General features: G+C 33.4%; 2 protein-coding genes and 1 pseudogene across 3 annotated transcripts; 2 read left to right on the top strand and 1 right to left on the bottom strand.

Moving 5' to 3' along the window:
* LOC142640532 (F-box protein At4g00755-like) lies at positions 1-6,575 on the top strand. Its single transcript, XM_075814664.1, has 6 exons — positions 1-173; positions 461-649; positions 1,334-1,753; positions 1,850-2,019; positions 3,806-3,924; positions 5,993-6,575. Exons 2-6 carry the CDS (start codon positions 523-525, stop codon positions 6,282-6,284), a joined length of 1,128 nt encoding a protein of 375 aa, XP_075670779.1. The 5' UTR covers positions 1-173; positions 461-522; the 3' UTR covers positions 6,285-6,575.
* A 2,044-nt stretch (positions 6,576-8,619) lies between these two features.
* LOC142641484 (F-box protein At4g00755-like) lies at positions 8,620-14,758 on the top strand (annotated as a pseudogene).
* A 3,036-nt stretch (positions 14,759-17,794) lies between these two features.
* LOC142640339 (peroxisomal membrane protein 11C) lies at positions 17,795-21,871 on the bottom strand. Of its 2 annotated transcripts, none has more exons than XM_075814396.1 (8): positions 21,372-21,871; positions 19,881-20,090; positions 19,456-19,530; positions 19,301-19,375; positions 19,118-19,198; positions 18,863-18,937; positions 18,540-18,713; positions 17,795-18,093 (listed from the first exon to the last, which is right to left on the bottom strand). In XM_075814396.1, the coding sequence occupies exons 2-8, from the start codon at positions 20,070-20,072 to the stop codon at positions 18,058-18,060; spliced, it is 708 nt and encodes a 235-aa protein (XP_075670511.1). In that variant the 5' UTR covers positions 20,073-20,090; positions 21,372-21,871; the 3' UTR covers positions 17,795-18,057. The 2 variants fall into 2 exon arrangements, with proteins under 2 accessions (XP_075670511.1, XP_075670512.1); XM_075814397.1 differs by having other exon boundaries at positions 21,286-21,490.
* Between the last annotated feature and the right edge of the window lie 1,538 nt (positions 21,872-23,409).

Genomic DNA, 23,409 nt, shown 5'->3' with positions numbered 1-23,409 from the left:
GATTAGTACGTTGGTTATCCACCACCTTTCATTTCTCTCTCTCACTCTCTCTCTTTACATTTTGCAGTTTTATCACATTTCACATCAGAGATAGAGATAGAGATAGAGATAGAGACTTTCTCTCTTGTTCATCTCCAAAGATAAAAGAATCCCTACTTCTCCTTCTTTTCTCTGTAAATCCTCTCACTCTCTCGCAAGCTCTGTGCCTCTATACTTTTTTTTTTTACATTTTTTTTGCACCAAAAAAAGTGTTTAATTTGTGAAATTAGCGATAATTTGTTCTGATTTGTTTTATTTTTTATTTGGTTTTGTGATTCGTTTACATGAGTAAAATTTCTCTCTTTCTCCTTTGTGGGTGCAATCTCTCATGCCACTTCCTTTATTGCAGATATTTACTATTTAATTGTACTAATGTAATTGTGTTGAGGCTCAAATTTTGTGTCTTTCAATGTGAATTCAGGTGTAGAAATCTGAACAGACAACTGGGTTTTGCTCAGAATTTGGTGTAGTTAATTACTTGACATGGAAGGGGGTGTGGATTTCTTGAATTGCCTTGACCTGGACATGTCAGTGCAAATTCTGATGTATTTGAAGGACCCATCTGATCTTGTCTGTGTTAGCTCTGTCTCACGGCCTTGGCGAGATTTCGGTGAGCTAAAACATTTTACATGTGTACATTTGTGCTATCTTAAGCATTATAGTTCATAGACACTGATTTTCTAATGCTCAATAATCCATTTCATTTTGAGTATCAGAGTTTGTAAGTAATTAAAATAGGTCTCTTGTTGAATTGTTTGTAGTAGTATTTGAAACTTTAACAAGTAATTGGAACATGGAGAAAAATGGTTGGTATTAATACATGCTAGTAGTAGTGATTATATGCATTAATTTTTAATGATTCATTACTATAATATGATACAGATTTTGCACCTAATTATAAAATAGAAAACTATGGATAGTTTTTGCAGAGAAGTAGGTAATGAACTAGATTAGGGAAAGAGACTTATGAAGTAAGAAGACATTGTCATTTGGTAGAACTTTTTGTTTTCCTAAAGCAAAAGCGAAAGAGAATGAATTGAAAGATTTAAACTCAAGAATGGACTGTTCGCATCTCTCAAAGCTTATTTTTCCTCAAAACTCTTTATAGTCGGCATCATTGTGTTTCTGTCAATTTGTTAGTTTGAGAACTCTGAAACTACAGTGTTTGATTACTGGTTCAGAGCTTATGTGATTGAAATTTTGAGGGAAAATAATAATAGAAACCTCTTTTTCAAGGGGTTCAGTATCTGCAGGAAGTAAAGACACTGATAGTTGAACTTTTTTTGCTCTGCAGTAATTGCAAATGGCCTTTTTAAGCAGTTGTGCTTGAGAATGTTTCCGCAGTTATCTAGAGTTGCTCATGTTATGGAATTGAACAAATGTGGAGCAAAAGAGCCTGTGGAAGTTGGCTCTAGCTATTCAATGAAATGGGAATCTTTGGCAAGGGATCATAGGGTCTATGCTACTCTAGCTCGAGTTTGTACATCATTTCTTGCTGAGGATTGCATTTCAAAAGCAATTAGTGCTTCTAGCACTGATAATTATCCAGACGAAAGTATTGAAAATACTCTGCGATCAGCAGATATTGTTCCACCAAGAGCTTTGTACTGGTCAAGTAAAGGGCAAAAGAATCCTGCAGTGCCTGAGACACTAATATACAAGCTGAAGTCTGAGTTTTGTGTTATTACTGAAATATATATACGCCCATTCAAAGGTATATATCAACATTTCTGCAAACTATGTGCCCTTCCAGTTTATCTTGACCTTTTAAACATCTTTTAATGATGATGTGATCTGTCTATTTGTCCAGCTTTCTTTCAGCCTGGCTCCCCTATATATTCTGCCAAATCTGTGCGGTTTCGAATGGGTAATCCAAAAAGCCCTAATGATTTAGGGAGTCATCTTCTGGGTGACCGATTGCCTTCTGCTGATGACACTTTCATATGGACCTACACTTCACCAGAATTTCCAATGGCTCAGGTGTGTTCTAGTGCTACCTTCTGTATTTCTGGTTGTTTTTCCTTTTACTTTTCTATTTTTTTTATTTTTTGTTTTTTAAGTGTGTGTTGGGGGTGTTCTGGGTTGAGAGAATTGTTAGGGATATGGGGTGCCTATTTGATTACAACCATTAAGGAGCTGAAGTGAACAGGTGTTCTTATGCAAAGTCCTAGCTAAAATGCAACTTTCTTTGCCAACAAAATCGGCTTATTGTTTGATTATAGCATAAAATTAAAAAATAAAAAATAAAAACGAAGATTTGTTCTTCTGGTCTGCCTTCCCCACCAGAATGGAGGGGCCAAGGATTGGAGGAGGTGGAATATGAAAGATATTTTAACTCAATTGGGCAGCCCTTTCTGATCAACTTACCTATACCTGAAAACATCAGCCCATCTAGCCACATGGAACTCTATTCATGCTTATATATGATGTGCAACTAAATTGAAAAGTTGAAAGTGGGTATGATTTATCAATTATAAGTGCAACTATAGATTCTAGGTCACTTGTCCTCAACCCCCTCATCTCATGAAGAGCCTGAAGTGAATTTAAGAAGCTGGATTTGGCAACAGCTCGAGAAGGAGCCATCAAATTGCCTACCCTCTTTGCAAATACTTGGGTAATGTAAATAGTTACAGTCAATTTGATTTTTGTGTATATGTGACGTTAGACTATGCGCAGGTCGGATTCCGCGAGTTGAGGAAAAAAAATTTAACCAATTTTCCATTAGTGGGTTTGAAAAATTCTAAACCACTGCCAACGCACCAACATACAAAAATGGTAGGTCGGTTGAAAATTTGGGTGGTTTTAACTCAATGGATTGAGCGGGTTAGTTTTAGTTATGTGTTATATACTAAACTTCAAAATTTATTTTTCCATTTACAAATAAAATTTAAAAATTATTTCTTCTAAATTCCATAAAATATTGAAGGATTTACAACAAAAATATAAATCATTAAAGGAAATCATAGGAAGTGACCACTTCTCATAAATCAAAGTACACACGTCTTAAGTAATCAGTACTTTCTACATTTTTCTATATAAAAAAAGGCTTACTATATCCGTGTTAAAATTTATGCTTACAAATATGTTGGTAAAGTATCTCATTTTCTATATTAACATGTGTAAATCATGGATTTAATTTAATTTTTTTTTTTTTTAAACTTACATATTATGTGAGATATAGATTAAAAAAGACATGAAATTGAGCTGTGTGGGTGGGTGGGTGGGTGCGTGTGTGTGGGCAGGTTGTGCAGGTCAGGCGGTTTGGGTGGATTGAGCTGGTTGGTGCACAAGCCTAATGTGATGAATTTCCCTCTGCAAAAGCTTCAGCAATGAAAGGGATTCAGAATCACCCTGATTTTTGTGCATATATGGAAGAACCCTAGCTAGTGAACTAATATATATAGCGCAGCACCGATAATGGATTTTATGCCCACCTTTCTATGGTAAGAAAGGTTGATCTTACTATTTGATCGATAAAAAATAACATTGCTCCCCAGCCATAATCACGTTAGGAATCCTTCCATGGTAATTGCATCCTTGTATGAGAAGTGCCCTCCCATTCTTATTGAAATTTTCAGTTCTACAGAATTAGACTCATCTAATCTAAGATAAAAGCAAAGTGCTTAAGATTTGTGAGATTACAATCTTTTCCTTTTCTGTTTTTGTGTGGCAGTTTTAATGATAACTTTGGATGATATGAAATCATTCATTCATTTTTCTTGCAATTTATAATAGCTGACTTCTTTAATGACTTTCTCTTGAACAGGAATATTGCTTGCAGAAGTTTAGGCTTCCAGAACCTGTTCTTTGCATTGGTGGAATTTTGCAAATTGAGCTGCTGGGTAGGGTTCAGACACAAGAAGTGGATGGCTTATTCTATATATGGTCTGTTCTATACACTCCTTTTCATAGTCTTGTTGCATAACCATCAATGGTTATGCTATGGAGGCCTTATTAAGCCTATGAAACGCTGATGTCCTTGATAGTATTTTACAGCCCATAAAAAATTATTTTTGTTTTCTTACATGCTACACATAATAATTATAATCTATACCATGTACCACTACTTTTAAGCTTCAACAAATTTATGAATTTCATTTCGTTCTGGCTGGAATGGCCAGAAAATTTCATGCCAGTACCTCGGGATGACTTCCGGACCATTCCGGTCTGTTTCAACCATTCGGGCCTATTTCATGCTGGATTTTTTTTTAATCCCTCATTTCACTCTAAAATATAACTCCAAAGAAATCAAAGAAAAAGAAAAAATGAGAGGAGAAGAGAGATTCAAAAGAGGTTCACGTTGATGAATGTGAGTGGTGCTTCACCATGAGAGAATTGCTTTGGTTGGGATGAGTGAAGAAGATACTGATGTTTGCTGGGCTCTAGTTCTCACCGTTTGTAAAGACATGCTTTTTGCAATCCTTTTTTTGAGATTTCTGGGCTCTAGTTCACCATTTGCAAAGTCATGCTTTTTGCAGTCCTTTTTTTGAGAAGATCTGTGGAGATGGCCTTCAGTAAATTGCATCCAAATGAACCTACCTTTTTGAGTTTTTCTTTGTTTATCAGACTATCTGCTTCCAGTTTGTTTACCACACCATTCCAAGCAACAGCTTGTAAGATGAAATGATGTAATAAAAGTAGGAGATTGAAAAGTAGAAAGATTTTGAAAAGCTAGCCAATTGGGGTAGGAAAATTCTAGGAAGCTTCCTCATTTACAAATGCCCCAACATCTATATTTATTTACAAAAGAACCAAATTGTCTTAGTTTTTAAAATTACTAATCTGATTAGTTTATTAGGAATTTTCTTTAATGTCTATATTAAAATCATTGATTTATATTATTATTATTTAACTAAATAATAATAATAAGTAATAAATTATTATTATTATTATTATTATACATACATAAAATTATATATTAGTGGTAATCCGAAACGGTACACCAAAATAGATCGGTACCAAAATACTCTGTTCCAATGAACGAACTGAAACGAGTGCTAAAACGGTATTCAAAACATTGGGCTTAAATAATATTCAAAAAGTGATGTGCATTGCCTTATTGCTTTTAGTTCATACACATTGTTTTTACAAATTGGGCAATGTGAGGTAAAAGGTTACCCCTGGAGAGGGAAGGATAAGAGTAAATCCAGATAGGATTTACTGAAGCAGAAGGGGAAAAGGATAGACAATGAGATTAGTGTTTTTGTTTCACCAATTTGCTACTATGTTCACCTCCTCTGCTTTGACTTATATTTGGAAATTTTCTAAAATCCATTTTCTTCTGCATGAAGGGATTATCATAGTATGTTATGTCCCCAAGCCACATGGAAGAAAATTATGCAGCAGCTGATGAAGTTTGAATTTGAATCAAATAAACTTCATCAGCTGCTGCATAATTATCTTCCCTGTGACCTTGGGACATAACATGGTAAATAGTTTGTGCTCTTGGAAATTTGATTTTTTTTGAAAAAAAAAAAAACTTTCCTTCTATGACTTGCATCTTAATAATAGCCTAAGCTTTGTCAAAATGACTAGGGACTGGCTTTTTTGACAAGTAAATCTGTTGAAAAAGTGTAACTAGAAAACACGAGTCCATAGGATGTATTTGGGTATACACCAATTACCAGGGACTGGCTTAAGTTAACCGGCACATGTAGGGCATATTAGGTTCAGTTGGTTTTTGTGGAATATTAAATTTTGAAAGGCTGGAAGGAAGTGTACCAATGAAATTTGATGCAAGGTTATCAAAATTATTGCTGTATTGTTATGCTATTATATTCACTGTATGCATGGTTCAACATTATCAATGCATGTAAATCTAGCCTCTCTTTCCCCCCACAGAAGCCTCCTGCAAAAGAATGGCATGTAGGGCATATTTGTTTCTTTCCAAACTAATGATCTCCTCTTCTTGTGCTGCAAGTAAGATTAATGACAGAAAGTTTGCAATTTTCAGCATATCTTATGTTCAAGTTGTGGGGCGTTCCTTATCTCCAGCACTTAGTGTAGAAATTCTCGAGCCATCTGGGACATTTGTCTTGAAGAAGGACATGCAAGGCAAGTTTCATACCCAACCAGGTTTACCTAAGAATGAGGCCCGTGAAATCCCTAATGATCAATGGCAAAGACGTGTCAGATATTTGCAACATTTTGTGGACATATTGCAGGGAAATGCAAACGTAGTAGAAATTGAAGAATATGAATCAGGTGAAGAGGAAGATGGAGCAGAGGAAGAATATCCTCTCTGAATTTGTCATATGTTAGATAGCTTATATCCAATCCCTCTAAACCCCACACCCCAAAAAAAAAAAAAAAAAAAAGTGTTTTTGAACTGAGTAGCTGCAAATGTTGCAGTAATTTATCATCTCAAGACCTTTCTGTACGAAGGACTAAGACCAAAAAAAAAAAAACTACTGCCTATGCAGTCTTTCTATCTAGTGTTGTATAGCCTTGACTTCCCCCCCCCCCCCCCCCAATGTTTTAGTGGTATTGCACTATTACTATTATCAGTATGAGCATCAATAATTATGTTCTCTCACTGTTGGTGTGTTTACTATGTTTACTTACCAAGTTAAATCTTTTGATGTGGAGATGAAATTAGTTGGTTTGAAAGTAACTGATAGAAATTATTTGCTAATGGTGGAAATACTGAAATTAATTTGAAAGGCCAGGTTGGGTTCCCATTTTAAAACAATTGCTGTTGGGAGTCAAATTTGCTTATGATGTCAGGGATCTTCTTAAACTATATTCAGTACCGAAAGTAGGGGAATGGCTATTGTTTTTAGTTTCCTGCTTTCTATTTTGTGTAAAAATTTTTTTTCTTTCTTTTGAGTAGCTCTAGGACTTTGCAATGGTTTCCATGACTGAAGTTTTGTGATATTATTGAAGTTGTATTTTTATTTGCAAGTATAGAGAGATGAATGCAGAAAAGTTCCCAAAGTAGCTTTGCAATATATGCCCATCCGTCTTATTATAAAAAAAATTAAAAAAGTAACATATAGCCATACAAACATTTTGTTTATGATTATTTAGTGTCTCAGCAAACATTTTCTTTCATCTATTCTTTTATTTTGGTTACGTTTGTTTTTTTCTTTTTTAATAATTCTTTTTATTTTTAGGACATTGTAATATATAATTGAAGTTTTTGTGAGAAGTCTTTCATAATGTTATTTTCATTTAACATCTTAACAGAGGAAATTTTGGTACAAGTTTTTTTTTTAATCCAAAATGTTAAAATGCCAAAATATGAGCAAACGAATTTTTTTTTTAAAACAAAATTTAAGAAGGAGCTTTTTAACTATGACCCAAATGATTTAAAGACCGAATTTGTGACCTCCAAATTCCGGTTACAAGTCCCACACATAAATCTAGAACTTCCTTATTTTATAATACCAAACACAAAGACTGATAAATCCCCTCTCAGATTTTGGCTTCTTGTAGAATTTCAAATTCAAATCTTACCCAAACAAAACGTTATAAATTTATAGGTGCAATTTTTTTTTTTTTTTTTTTGAGAAAGAGGTGCAATTTATATTGTTATGAAATTTACAATTTTATGAAAAATATATACAACGGTAATAATGATTTTTTAAGATGTACTTAAGGTTAATTAAAATTTATCCACTTGTGATTAAGTATGTTTTAAAAGTGTTTATCTGTAATTTGGAAGTTATCACTTTGCGCTCCCTGAGGTGGCCTCTATTAGTCCTCCATAACCCGCCTCATCCTTTCAACAAAAAATAAAAAATAATAAATAATAATAATAATAAAATAATTCAACAAAAAATAATAAATAATAAAATAATTAACTAAATGAATGAAGTTGTAAAAACGAGGGTTTTGTTGGGATATTATATAAAATAATAATGGAAAAACAAGATTAACACAAAAGACAAACAGAAAATGGATAATTTGGAGGTACTATATCGTTTTTTTTAAACAAGATTTGCCCCTCACACTTTTATTGTTAAAGGCTTATCGCAAATTTGTCCCAGGATACAACCAAGATGTTGGGTTCTACAAATAACAATTCTAAAAAATGACCACAGGATTTCTTGGGTTTCTTATGGGATGTAGGGGTAAAAGTCGGGTTCAAGTTTTCAAAAGAGAAGATATGCCATGCATCATATGCATGTTTCCTACTTCTCACATGGAGGTGAACTCCACACGAACATGATGCATGCTGTATTTTCTAGATTAGGAAGGAAACATAGTGTATTTTCTAGGAAACATGCATGCCATAGGGAGTTTCACACATATATAAAAAAATAAAAATAAAAACATTTTCTATAAAAATATTTAGATTTAGACTAGAATATAATTTCTACCTTATATAAAAAAAATTAAAAAATTAAAAAGACTCAACTCAATTATTGGGTACATACTAGTGGGTTCAACTTGTTAAGTTTGGAGTTAAAATATCGAATAAGTATACCAAAAAAAAAAAATTAATTGATATCTTGTTAGTAAATACAATAGTTGAAATCCTATAAAATTTATTTTAAAAAATTCTCTTTCGTATATAGTATATAGTAAGACATCTTTTTCTAGTTAACCAAAAAAAAAAAAAAAAGACATATTTTTCTTGTAGATGAGACATAGATAAGATTAAAAAAAAAAATACTTGTCCGTTTTATGATTGTTCTTAACAGTTAAGCTAAGTGAAACCAATAAGAGTGTCATGGGCTGGTGAGAGATATATCTTTGGTCAAAACTTTGTTTCTCTACAATTTGCAGTTTTATCGTATCTGAGTTCTGACATAGAGATATACTCCTTTTGTTTCTCTGTAAATCCTCTCTTTCTGTCTTGCTCTGTGCCTTTTCAATTTATGATTTGTGAAATTGGTGATAATGTGTTTTAATTGTTAAACTTCTTTTTAATTAATTTATTTTTTAATCTTGTAAGTTTCTGTGCTTCATTTTCATGAAGAAAATTTATCTCTTCCCCTCTGTCTATGCAATCTCTCATGCCTCTTCCTTAAAAAAAAAAAAAAAAAAAGTTTCACTTTTTCTTTTTCCTGAACTAGTGAAAATTTGAAGTAATTGTATTATTTTTGCATAATTTCCGTAATTTTATTATTTAATTGTATTAATGTAATTGTGATGAGGCTGAAGATTTGTGTTTTACGGTGTCAATTCAGGGTCTGAAATCTAAACAGATAACTGGGTTTTGCTCAGAATTTGTAGTAGTTGATTACTTGACATGGAAGCATGCAGAGATTTCTTGAAATGGCTCGACCCAGACATATCAGTGCAAATTCTGATGTATTTGGAGGACCCATCTGATCTTGTCCATGTTAGTTCTGTGTCACGGTCTTGGCGAGATTTCGGTGAGCTAAAACAGTTTTAAATGTGTACATTTCTGCTTTCTTCAGTATCATAGTTCATTGACTCATAGATTTTTCTAATGCTACATACCCCCAATTCATTTTGAGTATCATAGTTTATAAGTAATTAAAAATAGCTCTCTAGTTGAATTGTTAGTAGTAGTATAAGCAAATTTAGTAAATGGAAGTATATGGAGAAAAATGTTTGGTATTTATACATGCAAGTAGTAGTGATTTTTTTTTTTAATGATTCATTACTGTAATAGGATATAGATTTTGCACATAATTATAAAATAGAAAACTTGGTCATATGGGTAGTCTTTGCAAAAGAAGGTAATGGACTAGATTAGGGAAAGAGACTATTTAGGTAAAGAGATATTGTCATTTGGTAGAACTTTATGTTTTCATTAAAGCAAAAATGAAAGAGAATGAATTGAAAGTGCCAATGAGCTCTAGCTCAAGTAGCACCTCCTCCCCTTGCCAATGCTAGGTGGAGGGTGAGGTCTGATTACAGCTTTAATGTAGTAGGTAGCACCTTACATGTTATTATACTTATGATTTGATCTATTGGCTGATATGCTATACTTGTTTCAGTACTTGTGTGACACAGGAAAGGGATGGGCTCTCATACCAATTTATTTAGGATCTTAACAAATTTAACACTAAATTGAATTCTTGATGAGACTCATGGGCCTTTGGTACAGCCAAGGACGGCCCATTCCAGAAAATCTGGAATTTACGAAATTGCTCTTATTCTAATAAAATTTAATTAAAACTGAACCAGCAACTTCCTAACCTAAAAATCTTAATACTAAGACTCAATAATAACTAAAGTAACCCATGAAAGGTGTCAAGAAAGCCCCACATCAATACTAGACCACAAATCTTGAATCTTTTGGTATTTAATCTTGTTTTTCCTTGAACTCTTTATTGTCCGCATCATTGTCTTTCTGTCAATTTGTTAGTTTGAGAACTCTGAAACTACAGTGTTTAATTACTGGTTCAGAGCTTATGTGATTGAAATTTTGAGGGAAAACTAATAACAGAAAACTCTTTTTTAAGCTGTTTCAGTGCCTGCAGGAACTAAAGATACTGATTACTGATAGTTTGAACTTTTTATGTACTGCAGTAATTGCAAATGGCCTTTTTAAGCACTTGTGCTTGAGAATGTTTCCTCAGTTATCTAGAGTTGCTTGTGTTATGGAATTGAACAAAAGCAGAGCAAAGAAACCTGTAGAAGTTGGCTCTAGCTATTCAATGGAATGGGAATCTTTGGCAAGGGATCATAGGGTCTATGCTACTTTAGCTCAAGTTTGTACATCATTTCTTGTTGAGGATTGCATTTCCGAAGCAATTAGTGCTTCTAGCACTGATCATTATCCACTTGAAAGTATTCATAATACTCTCCTACCAGCGTATACATGGAGAGATCCATACTGGTCAAGCAAAGGGCAAAGTGATCGTGCGGTGCCTGAGACACTAATATACAAGCTGAAGTCTGAGCTTTGTGTTATTTTTGAAATAAATATATGCCCTTTCCAAGGTATGTGTCAAAACTTCTGCAAACTATGTGAACTTCCTTTTTTCTTGACCTTTGAAATGTCTTTTAATGATGATGTGATATGTCTATTTGTTTAGAGTTATTTTTATCGAGTTTGCATATATATTCCGCCAATTCTGTTCGATTTCGAATGGGTCATCCCAAAGGCCCTAATGATTTTGGGAGTCGTCATCTGGGTGACTCATTGCCTTGTAATGCTGAGGACACTTTCATTTGGACCTATACTTCACCAGAATTCCCAATGGCTCAGGTGTGTTCTAGTACTACTTGCTGTATTTTTTTTTTTCTTCTTTTTGGGTGTGTGTTGGGGGGGTTCTGGATTGAGAGAATTGTTAGAGCTTTGGCATGTCTATTTGATTACAACCACTAAGGAGCTGAAGTGCATTTTTGCAGGCATTGCTCTGTTAACACCTATCTAAATGAAATTTTCTTTGCCAACAACATTTACTTATTGTTTGATTATGGGCTATGGCATACAATATCCTTTTTATTCTTCTGGTCCGCCTTCCGTGCTACCATTATAGGTTTTCAGCACCGCTTCCCCCCACCCCCACCCCCACCCCCAAAAAATAGAAAAGAAAAAAAATAGGATCCAGGATTGGAGGAGGTGGAACATGAAAGATGTTTTAACCCATTTGGGCTGCCCATTCCTGATCAGCTTACCTATACCTGAACACAGCAACCCATGTAGCCTCCATATGTGGAACTCTATTCATGCTTATATTATATATGATGTGCAACTATTTTGATAAGTTGGAAAAGTGGGTATGACTTATTTATCAATTATAAGTGCGACTATAGATATAGGTCACTTGTCCTCACCCCCTGAACCTGAAGTGAATTTAAGAAGCTGGATTTGGCAACTGCCTGAGAATGAGCCATCACTTTGCCTGCTTTCTCGGCAAAAGCTTCAGTAATTCAAAGATTTGCATTTAATTAATAACCTGATTTTGCATGTGATGTCCTCTACAAAAGCTTCAGCAATGAAATGGATTCACAGTCACCCTGATTTTTGTGTGTATGTGGCATTTTCCCTTCACTGAATAGCAATGTTACCCTAGCTGCTTGAATATTCCATTCAATGCAGCGGTTCCATCAGTATTCCTTCTCTGGGAGACCTGATTTGAGCCTCCTACAATCAATCACAAGCTATGCATTAGACATTAATACAAGCATCCAATTCTGAAATGGGGTTGGAGACAGAAATTCCCTAAGCATAGGTGAAGCTTTTATTTTGAAGACTGTTTTTGTTTGTGTTCAGTGAGTATGCATGGAAGAACCCTAGATAGCAAACTAATATGTAGATTAACTGATATATCACAAACAGATAATGGATTTTATGTATGCCTTTTCGTGGTAAAGAAAGGTGGATCAAAAAATAATATTATTCTCCAGCCATAACCACATTATGGATCCTTCGATGGTAAGTGCCTCCTTTTATGAGAAGTGCCCTCCCATTCTAATCCAGAGTTTTTTTTTTTTTTTTAATCAAAAGAAAGGCAGATTCTTTCTGTTAATACAAAAGCGCTTGACCTGATTGGAGCTTCCTACAATCAATCACAGGCTATGAAACAGAAATTTTTATAGGTCATCCTATTCTGAAATAAGGTTGAAGGCAGCAATTTCCTGAAAGCCTAGGCAAAGTTTCTGTGAAGCTTTTATTTTGAATACTGTTTTTGGTTGTGCACATGGAAGAACATTAGATAGTGAACTAACATGTAGATTAACTGATATATATAGCACAACACAGATAATGGATTTTAAGCACACCTTTTTATAGTAAAAAAAGGCTGACGATCTTACCATTTGATCGAAAAATAATATTGTTCTCCAGCCATAACCAAGTTATGAATCCTTCTGTGGTAATTACCTCCTTTTATGAGAAGTGTTCTCCCATTCTTAACCAGAGATTTAAATTTTTTTTTTTAAAATCAAAAGAAAGGCAAATTTTGCATTAATTTAAAAGAGCTTGCAGAAATAATATATTTGTCCAAAAACACTGGATTGTCCCCCTAACCACACTTCCGTACATATTGAAATTTTCAGTTCTACAAAAGTGGACTTGTCTAATGCAAGATAAAAGCAAACTACTTAAGATTTGTGAGATTACACTGCTTTTTTTTTGGGGAAGTTTTAACAGTAACTTAGGATGATAATGAAATCATTCATTCACTTTTTCTTGCAATTTATTGTCTTCTGCCTTCAATTGGTTTTTGGCTGAGGCCTATCTGAATGAAATTTTCTCTCCCTTCATCTTATTGTTTGGAAATAGCTGACTGCTTTAATGACTTTCTCATGAGCAGGAAGGTTGCTTGCAGAATTTTAGGCTTCCAGAACCTGTTCTTTGCATTGGTGGAATTTTGCAGATTGAGCTGCTGGGTAGGGTCCAGAGACATGAATTGGATGGCTTATTCTATATATGGTTTGTGCTATACACTCCTTTTCAGATTCTTGTTTCATACTCATTTATGATTATGCTATGGAGGACTTATTAAGCCCTTGAAGCACCAATTTCCTTGATCAACAGAACCGTATTTTAAGGGCCATAGGTTTTTTTTTTTTTCCTGCACATGCTACATTTAAATTATAATCTATACTTTGCATCACTATTTATAGTCTTAAATAATTTCTGAAAAGTGATGTTCATTGCTCTATTGCTTTTGGTTCATACACATCATTTTTACATACTGGTCAACTAGACGTAAAAGTTTATTACATTTCCATATAGAATTTACTGAACCAGAAGGAAAAAAGGATAAGACTACATTAGTATTTTTTTCTGACACCAATTTGCTGCTTGGTTCACCTCTGCCACTTTGACTTACATTAGGAAATTTTCGAAATCTATTTTCTTCTGTGAGAAGGGATTTTCATAGTAATAGTTCATGCTCTTGAAAATCTGAATTTTTTTTTTTTTTTTTACTTTACTTTCCTCTAACATTTGCATCTTAATAATAGCCCAAGCTTATTCTCAGAATGGCTAGGGACTGGCTTTTTTTACAAGTAAATTTATTGAAAAAAGTGTAGCATGGGAACACTAGTACACAGAATGTATTCGGGTGATTCATCAATGACCAGGGATGGGCTTAACTGGCACATCTAAAACTAGATTCTGTTAGCTTTCGTGGAATATTAAATAGCAGAAGCCTTGAAGTGTACCAATGAAATTTGATGCAAGGTTATCAAACTTACTGCTGTATTGGTATGCTATTATATACACTGTATGTATGGCACAACATGATCAATTCATGTAAATTCAGCCTCTCCCCTCACAGAAGCATCCTAGAAAAAATGGCTTGTAGGGGACAGTTTCTTCTTTTCAAATTAATGATTTCCTCTCCTTGTGCTGCAAATTTAACTAACTTCATAAAGTTGTTTTAAATTTCAGCATGTCTTATGTTCAAGTTGTGGGGTGTTCCCTATCTCCAACATTTTGTGTAGAAATTCTCGAGACATCTGGGACGTTTGTCTTGAAGAATGACATGCAGGGCAAGTTTAATACCCCCACCAAGTTTACCCAAGGATGAGGCCCATGAAATCTCTGATGATCAATTGCAAAGAGGTTTCACATATTGGCAACATTTTGTGATCATATTGGAGGGAAACGAAATGCCTAATTCATTGATGAATATGAATCTGGTGAAGAGGAAGATGAAGCAGAGGTAGAATATTCTCTCTGAATTTGTTATATGTTATATCCAATAATAAATAATAATAAAAAAAACAAAAACAAAATCTACTTCCTATGCAGTCTTTCTATCTAGTGTTGTATAGCCTTGAATATTGTTTTTCACTGTTGTAGTGGTATTACTATTACTATTACCAGTATTTTCCAGTGAGACTTGGTTAGAAATTGTCAGGTCAGTGAGCATGTTGTGACAAAACAGCACATCACTGCTCGTTCTATATCGATGGCCTAATGGCCTAGTGGTGCAATGATGCTCGACCTCGAACATAATGGTTCACTAGTATGGGAATGGGATAGCCTAAAGTTGTGTTTGTCTCACCAAAATATTATTTTCCTAGAGGATTTCTTTTCAGACATTATAATTTATATATTGTTATAAAACTTTGTGGCTCAATTGATTGACACATCTTAACGTGTTCAACGAAGACATCCAGTGTTCAAATCTTCATTCCTCCGTTATAACTATTTAATTTTATATATATATATATATATAAAAGGGTAAAACTTTCTTTCCAATTATTGATTAGTTTTACTTGAATATTCCTCTAATTTTAAAATCACATTTCTCAAGGTTGAAGTCTTTTTTCCAAGATTCTCATATGTATTAGGCATATGCAAACAAACTTTTGACATGAGGGTAAATCCCACAACCCGCCCCTATGCGAGTGGTTACATATACTCAATATACAAGATACATTCTCTATTCTTTTCTATCAAAAATTTTAAAAGTGTTATAAAAAATAATAATAATCTTAGAAGTGTTCATTTTGAAGGAATAAAATATTTCAAGATGAAGTTTGGGATAGTATTCCCCATATACAATACCCCAGCACTTAAGTTTCATTTGGGACAGAATAAATAAATATAAGGATGATAGTAATGACAGTTTTCTGCCGTATGTTAGTAGAAAGAATCAATATAAGTTCTTTTGCTTGGTTGAAAGGAAAAATGAAAGGATAGAAAAGTACTTTGTGTAAAATTTCTATCATGCCTGATTACATAAGAACTATTTTTTTTAGTTGTATATGATAAGTATTTTTCATCATTATATAAGAAAAAAAATAATGTTACCAAGTAAATTAGTAAAGTAGACATCTTATATTCATAAAAAATGATACTTTTATTTTCATCAATTCTATAAATAAGGGAGAAAAAATAGTGTGATTAGTTAAATTGAACATTATAAAAATAAAATGTCACAATTATGGTATAATTTTAACTCTTTTCGTATTCATTCAATTGACATCATCAGAAAGAAATAATGTGGCATAACAAAGTTCTACATTTTTGTCTTTTTGTTAGATTTTTTTTTTTTTTAGAATACTAAGTATTTTTAACACACATATGGGAAGAGGAGAAAAAGTCTTTTTATTAGATAGTGAAGGGAAGAAGATAATTGTCAAAAAAATGGCGAAAAAAAAAGGAGTTGTGTGACTGTAAATATTGTTGGCAAAGGAGTAGAAATTTCATTATTTGTCCATTCACCCCTTTTTCTCCCTTTATTCCCATTTTAAGGGGATGATATCTTCTGCGCCAGGCTTACTGACTTGTGGGTTCCACAAACTTGAGACCCAAATATCAATGAGAGATACACGAGGAATTCATATGTTGATGAGAGAAATATTGTATAAGCTTGGCACATATGAAAATTTCTCCTTGATCAATTTTTGTGGGCTTGGTTGGAAACACCCAAGCACCCACTTTTCTTCCTCCTTTTACCGTGTGAAACATGTTATTCCTTCATTAATCTTTCATTTGTCCACTTTTTCAACCAAACCAAATTGGGATCAATATTTTTATGGCTAGTTCCTAATAGCCAAGAGCCTATTAACTCATTATTTCCGCCGCCAAGAGTGTCATAGTTCAATTAGCATTTATTTGGTATTTCTAATAGAGACGCCTAGGGTAAATTCAGTTTTCTTAACTATAATTATTTTATACATCCAACTTTTATATTGTGAAAATAATAATGGCGATAGTAGATATAAAATATATATATATATATATCATCTCTTATATAAGAACTAGTATACTGAAGAATTAACACACAACTTTCAAGAATTGAAAGTTGTTAAATTATAGCGAGCTAACTCCAACCATTGAAACCAACCGATATATAGCTAGAAAGGGGAAATTGTAATTTTTAACCCTAAACTAAACTTTTTTTATACTTTGCGCCCTGAACTATCAAAATGCACAAACGAGCCCCCAAAATTATAACTTTGTAACACTTAACACCCTACCATTTGTTTTGGAGTTAAGTCTAACAGAATTTTAGTATTAGAAGACTAATTTACCCCTCCCTCCAAAACAAACGGTGAAGAGTAAACTGGTTTTTAATATTACATTCTATTAGAGTTAACTGAGAAAATAACAGAAGAGGGTAAAGTGTTACACAGGTTTTACTTTAGGAGACCGATCGTGCATAGTTCAATTGGGTAAGTGTAAAATACAATATAGTTTATAGGCTGAAAAAATGTAATTTCTCAAAAATTAACGCTCCATTTATTTCAATGTAAAATATTTTCAGGACCGCATCTATCTATCCCATCTAAAAATTCAACCCCTCCATCAGCAGTACAGGCTTATAGGATCAGATTCTCTTGTAACAACTAGAAACTCTCATTTTTCTAATTTGCTTGGAATTCTCTACTGAAGACATAAACGAGGCCTAAAGAGTTCACATTTTTAGCACAAAATAAGTTGTTGTCTCATGTAAAACACAAATGGATCTATCAACTTCAAAGAATGTGCATGTGACATTAGGAGTTCATCAGGTACCATATTCAATTTATGGACATCTAGATGAGGATGACCAACCAGGTAAACGATGGTATAAGGTTAAGAGAAGAAAAATGTTAGGACTTAGGATTAGACAACCACGATACTAGTGCTTAGAATTAAAATATAGCCTCAGGCCACCTACACCGTACAGTTTTTATGGCATCGGTTGCCTAGCTGTGATCCAATCGTGATCCATATAGCACTCCATAGATATCCTTGTTTCAAAAGTTTCACTGATATTGGTTTAAGTTGTTTATGAAGAAGACTTCTAGGATGCTTCCTAGTTCCTCCTACGTTAAAAACGCATACATATTATCAAGCATTATTAATGTCCAAGTTTGTACGACCACAAGTATATCCCCACATATGTTAAAAAAAAAAAAAAAGTATATCCCCACATAAACAAAAAGCTTAGTATCATCTTGTAGTCGTTGCCAGCTAATTATTAAATTCATTTTGCAATAACGGACAACATATAATATCTTGATTGTAAAAGAACACTATGAACTGTGGTAGTAGAGACACTAATTAAGGTGAAATTGCAAAGATCACTATACTAGCTGACAAATTTGCTTAAAGCTCAAACCAAGTTCAATCTCATGAAGTCGCAATATTTATTGAAATGACATTGATGCTCATTGAGGAGAACAGGCTTTCTCTTTTCACGATGCTTTGGACTTTGCTGGTGATGGAAGCAACTGCATGGCAGAAACCAGAAATCTACATCAGCTATAATTTCCAGAGAAGCTTACTTACTGGGAATGCAAGCACTAATATCATACCATTCTCCTCCCCACACAGAAGACATTGTCAAGTCTTTTTTTTTTTTTCTATCCTTCCAATTTTTTTATATACTTATATATATATATATATATATATATATATATATATATATATATATAGGATTTTGCTAATGTGTGCCCTGAGGGCACACAATAATTATTCATTTTCGAAAACAAGTTTCTCGGGAATTAAAAAAGTAATGACAACTTTTTCAGTTCTCAAAAAATTTTTACCATAAATAAATAGCTTAATGTGTGCCCTAAGGACACACATTAACCATACCCATATATATATCCAGATGCAGGAGTTAAATAAATGAACAGGGGATATAAAGAATGATGGAAAAAAAATTGTTAAGCACCTGATAACAGGAGATAAGTGAGCTAGCAAATCCAAAGGCTCCAGTTACACGAGGAGTGACTTTCTTGGGTGCCAATTGAAGCAGCCCAACAGCTACAACTGTATCCATGCCTGATTTAATCAGGGCCAGAGACCTCTCATTTGACTTTTTAAGTTTAGCCCGGTAGAGCTCATCCTGCATTCATTGAGAACCAAAGCATACAAGGGGTAAGGGGGAGGTGGGTAGGTTTGAACAGCAAAGAGAATGGCAATTGAAAAAACATGTAATATAAAAGAAGAAATAAAAAATGACAACCCATTGTAAAAAAGCATGGTAAAACATACTTGATATTTATCACTGTTCTTGAGTTCCTTTTCTAACTTCTTCATTGATGCAGAAAGTCTTCCAAGCTCCCCAACCTGATATAAGAAGAGGGCAAAACATGTTATGCAAACACTTGCCTTTTCACTTTTTGTATTATTTTCTTCTTTTCTTTTTTTTTTTTTTTTTTTGGTGGGGTGGGGGGAGTGGGGGGGGGGGGGGGGGGGGAACACAATATATACAGACCAATGATTAAGAAGAAATGGACAGTAACAAACCTCAACCAACGAGGTACAAACTGAGGAACTCAGCCAACAGTAAAGAGATATGCGGCCAATTAGATCAGCCTGCTCCTTGTTCTACAACAAACCAAACATCTTAATTTCGTTTTGCAAACATTTTTTACAGAAACCAATATAGATCAAACAGAACTAGAAAAGAAAGAAACTTCCACTCTGTACCTTATAGATGCCCGTTCTACCTAGCCACACAATTTGATCAAGAATGAAGAAAGTTGAGAGTAATGCATCTTTGGCCTGTATTAAGCAGAAAGTTGACAGGATCACCAAGAAGAAAAGTAAGAAGAAGATCTTAAAAGCAAACGATCCATTCATACCTTTCCCAACAAAACAAGGGGAAGGGGAGTTCCTTGTGGAGTTGGACTGATAAGAGCATGCAAGTTGTTGACAAACTGCATATTGAAAGAGTGATTGATAAGTTGTACCATAATTAAAAATTTAAAACATACAGGAAAACAAGATCAATATCAGACATCTTCTACAGCACTAGGCATCTCTGTATTTCCATTCCAGTACTAAAAACTTATGCAACACATAGGCTTCCCTTTCTATGAATTATAGTTTCTTCCCTCTTATTAATTCCAGGAACCAAATCAAGCATTTATACCAGACAGTGCTTACTTTGAATAAATAGGTAAAATAAATAACACAAGAAATTTCTTGGACTTACAAAAAGAAGTACTAAATCAAAATTTCCAAATAGATTAGATAAATAGAGTTGTTCCCTATTGTAAATGCTAACCTTGAAGAGACGGAAAACCTTCCGTGCCAAGCTGGTTGATTTGTCAACATTTTGGGCCGTGCCAGGCTCTCCATTACTCAAGAATTTGGAACCATATTGTATTGCCCTGCATATCTTGTCCCTGGTTTCTGCCTTGTTCAAATATAATACAACAAGCGCAAGTTCAGCCCTAGTTGCATCCAGTGTAGTCATCTTTTATGCTGAACACACCTGCAAAAATGAGGCACTGGTCAACTTCACTAGTAACTGAGCACTTGAAGCATATTCTTTAGGTGTCACTCAGAAAGAAAACTGGGGGCACATGACAAATGGGGAAGCTTCCCCCAATCAACTTGTCTCAGAATGATTTATGTGATCAGCAAAATGAAGACTAACACAAATAGGTCATGTTCTAGCATTACAAGCATAATAATAAGCCAAAAAATCAACTTAATATGCATGAAGAAGTAAAGGTGAAGAGCCTAAACGATAATAGTCAACGCGAAGTAGAAATACAGAAACATTAAGCAAAGAAATATATTCTATATTCCAATCACACTTTAAGAATCAGAATTTCAAACTTCCATATAAAAGCATCTCGCATGAATACTACAGTAATGCATAAACAACAGGCTATTAGGTTTGCCAATGAGCTCTGGCTCCAATGGCACTTCCTCCACCCATTCTTAGGTCTTGTTTCATAGCTAAAACCCTCTGGGTTTGCAGAAAGGTAACTCCCAACACCATCTTTCCACAGAGGAATAACTAAAACAACCCACTACAGAAACATTTGTGCTTATCCAAATTCAGAAATCAATGGAAGCCTTCCAACTCTTATCCAATAACTTAAATCAGAAAATCAATTTAGTTTATGCATATACAATTTAATATGAAAAACAATATATTAGCAATAATCCTCAATCCAAGACCGACCCAAATTGTTGCGGACTTTGGAATATTCTTTAACTTTTATTTGGTTGCTTAGGAAAAAGGAAGAAATCAAATACTAAAATTTAACATTTTATTCATTCACTGGGGAGTGGGAAGCCTTGGCTTATACGAGTCTATGGCTTAGAAGTTAGAACAGTTAACTTCTACTTGGAAACCATACGGTTAATACTTACATGCTCAAAATTTTCAGTATTATTCCATACTCCCATAAGCCAAACAGAACATAAAACACAAAAGGATATCACAAAACATCTCAATCACCCAATTCCAGCTGAACCCAATTAGAAACAAACAAAAAACCCGGTTGAAAAATTCGAATCTTTGACAAGAAAAACTCAATACCCAACTGACAAAATCAAGTCTTTTCCACAGAAATTAAATTACCCAGCTGAAAAAATTAAATCTTTGCCACAAAAACATAATACCCAGATCAGAAAAATTGAAACCCTCTATACAAAATTTGTTAAAAGCGTACCTGAAGAGAAAATCAACGACCAAATAATCAGGGTTTGTGAATTCTATAATCTATATATACAGGCAGAAAGAGAGAGAGAATAGTACCGAAGGAAGTGCCAGATGAATTGGCCTTGAAAAGGGCAATAACAGTTATCTCTCGCCCTCTCTGTCTTTAGCTCCCGTCTATGATTAGGCTCTGATAAGGGCTTGTTTGGTCCTCTTGATTCCCGGTACAAACAAACAAAACGATTATAATAATAAAATCAATTGTGAAAGGAAACTTTGCCGGGTATATATTTATGGTAAGCTGCGATGATCAGGATCAGATAACTGTGCTGATTTATCAACTGTGGTCACTTCTGTTTCTGTAACTTAGGATCTGATCTGGACCGTTGAGTTGAGTTGAGTTGAGTTGAGTTGAGTTGAGATATTTACAATAGAAATAGATGTTTGGTCAAGCACGAATGTTAAGGAGGGTTTGGATTGATAGTTTGTAATTGGGCGTGCGTGTTAATGTGGCTTATCCAAAGTCGTTGAAACAAAATGAAACTCCAAAGTTTATGTTCTGTTCCAAAGTTATGTTTCTCAAAAGAATGTTCAGTTCCAAGTTTGGACAAAGTTTGCAAATTGCGTCTATACAATAGGATGTGTTCGGTCTCGGACACAAGCCCAATCGATTTTTCTTTCTTTTTTTCTTTTACTTAAACCCAATCTAATCCTTGAATCCTTATAAAACCCAAATTTTATATCTATATTTTGAGAAGGAACAAATACAATATGTTCGCACTATTTTTATAATAAATTTTAGATGGTAAATTGAGGATAAAAAAAGTTATTTTAATGATGATAAGTAATTAGCTTAGAATAAAAAATAAATAGTAAGTTCTAAATTAGAATTAATAAGTTCCTTTTCTAACCTCTTCATTAATGAGGTGGCCTAAGAGGGGGCTTGCAAAATTAATTCCAAGGTTTCATCATTAAATATATATATAAATAAAATGATGTTATAGATTCCTGTTAGCTCAATAGTTGAACAAGAGATTCGGACTTCAATATCTAGCTATACTAAAAATCGATTGGTGTCTTAATCTGATGATAAAGAGTTATCATTAAGAGCGAACGTTATAAGTTAAAATTCTTTCAAAAAAAAAATGTTATTTACATTACACTACATGACATTATGATATGTTAATATTGTTTGATGGATAAAAAAGTAGTTTTAGTAGTGGGTTCAAAATAGAACTAGTAAGAACTTACCACTTAGAATTTATTGTGTAGGTAGTAACTCTCTTAGATATATATGGTTTGTAAAAAAAATTTATGTCCACAATATTTAGTAACTCTCTTAGATCTTTATAGTTTGTATAAAAGAATATGATTATGTCCACAATATTATCACAATAGTTTCACAACAGATCTTAGATGACAAATTTTGACTAATTCTAATCTGGCTCATCAGTGAAATTACTTTTTCTACCACCAATAATAGCTTATTCCTAGAATTTATTATGAAAATATTATAAATGCAACATTACTCATATATTTTTATTTTTTAAAAACGTTAAAAAAGACAAAAAGCCAAACCCCACAAATATATACTCCTCCATGTTCCATCCACGCAAAAAATTTAAAAAAACTATGTATATATAGTAATTTTCCAAAATTACTTTTCTTATTTTAGATATTAAAATAATATTAACTGATATATTTTCAAAATTTTGATAGTGATCAAATATAGATTACTTATATTAGTAATGAATTGCTAAAATTTTAAGAATTTTATGGTGGAATTACACTTTAAACTCATTTCTTAATTTAGACTCAAATAAAACATATGACATTATAGTTGACTTTTCAAATATGATGTCATAAATTAAGAAAGTTATTTAATTTAGGGGAAATTATACTCTTGTTTAGAGAAATGACTCTCCATCCCAAACTTGAAGTGAAAAAATATTCCCCCCCTTAACATTTGATTGACTAAACTTTGTTAAATGATTATTAAAAATGTTTGTGTACTAACCTGCTCTTTGCTTAAGCTTAGGTTTCAAAAATTATCCTCCATTTTAGAATTAAGATTCATTGTTTTAAATTTTTAATTAAAGTGTATTTTAAAATATTAAGTATAAATTTTGCTTTTTCT

This window comes from Castanea sativa, chromosome 6 (assembly GCF_040712315.1).
Source record: "Castanea sativa cultivar Marrone di Chiusa Pesio chromosome 6, ASM4071231v1".
Classification (NCBI taxonomy): domain Eukaryota; kingdom Viridiplantae; phylum Streptophyta; class Magnoliopsida; order Fagales; family Fagaceae; genus Castanea; species Castanea sativa.
Note: the sequence above shows the minus strand (reverse complement) of the source record. Positions and strands in the feature narration are given on the sequence as shown.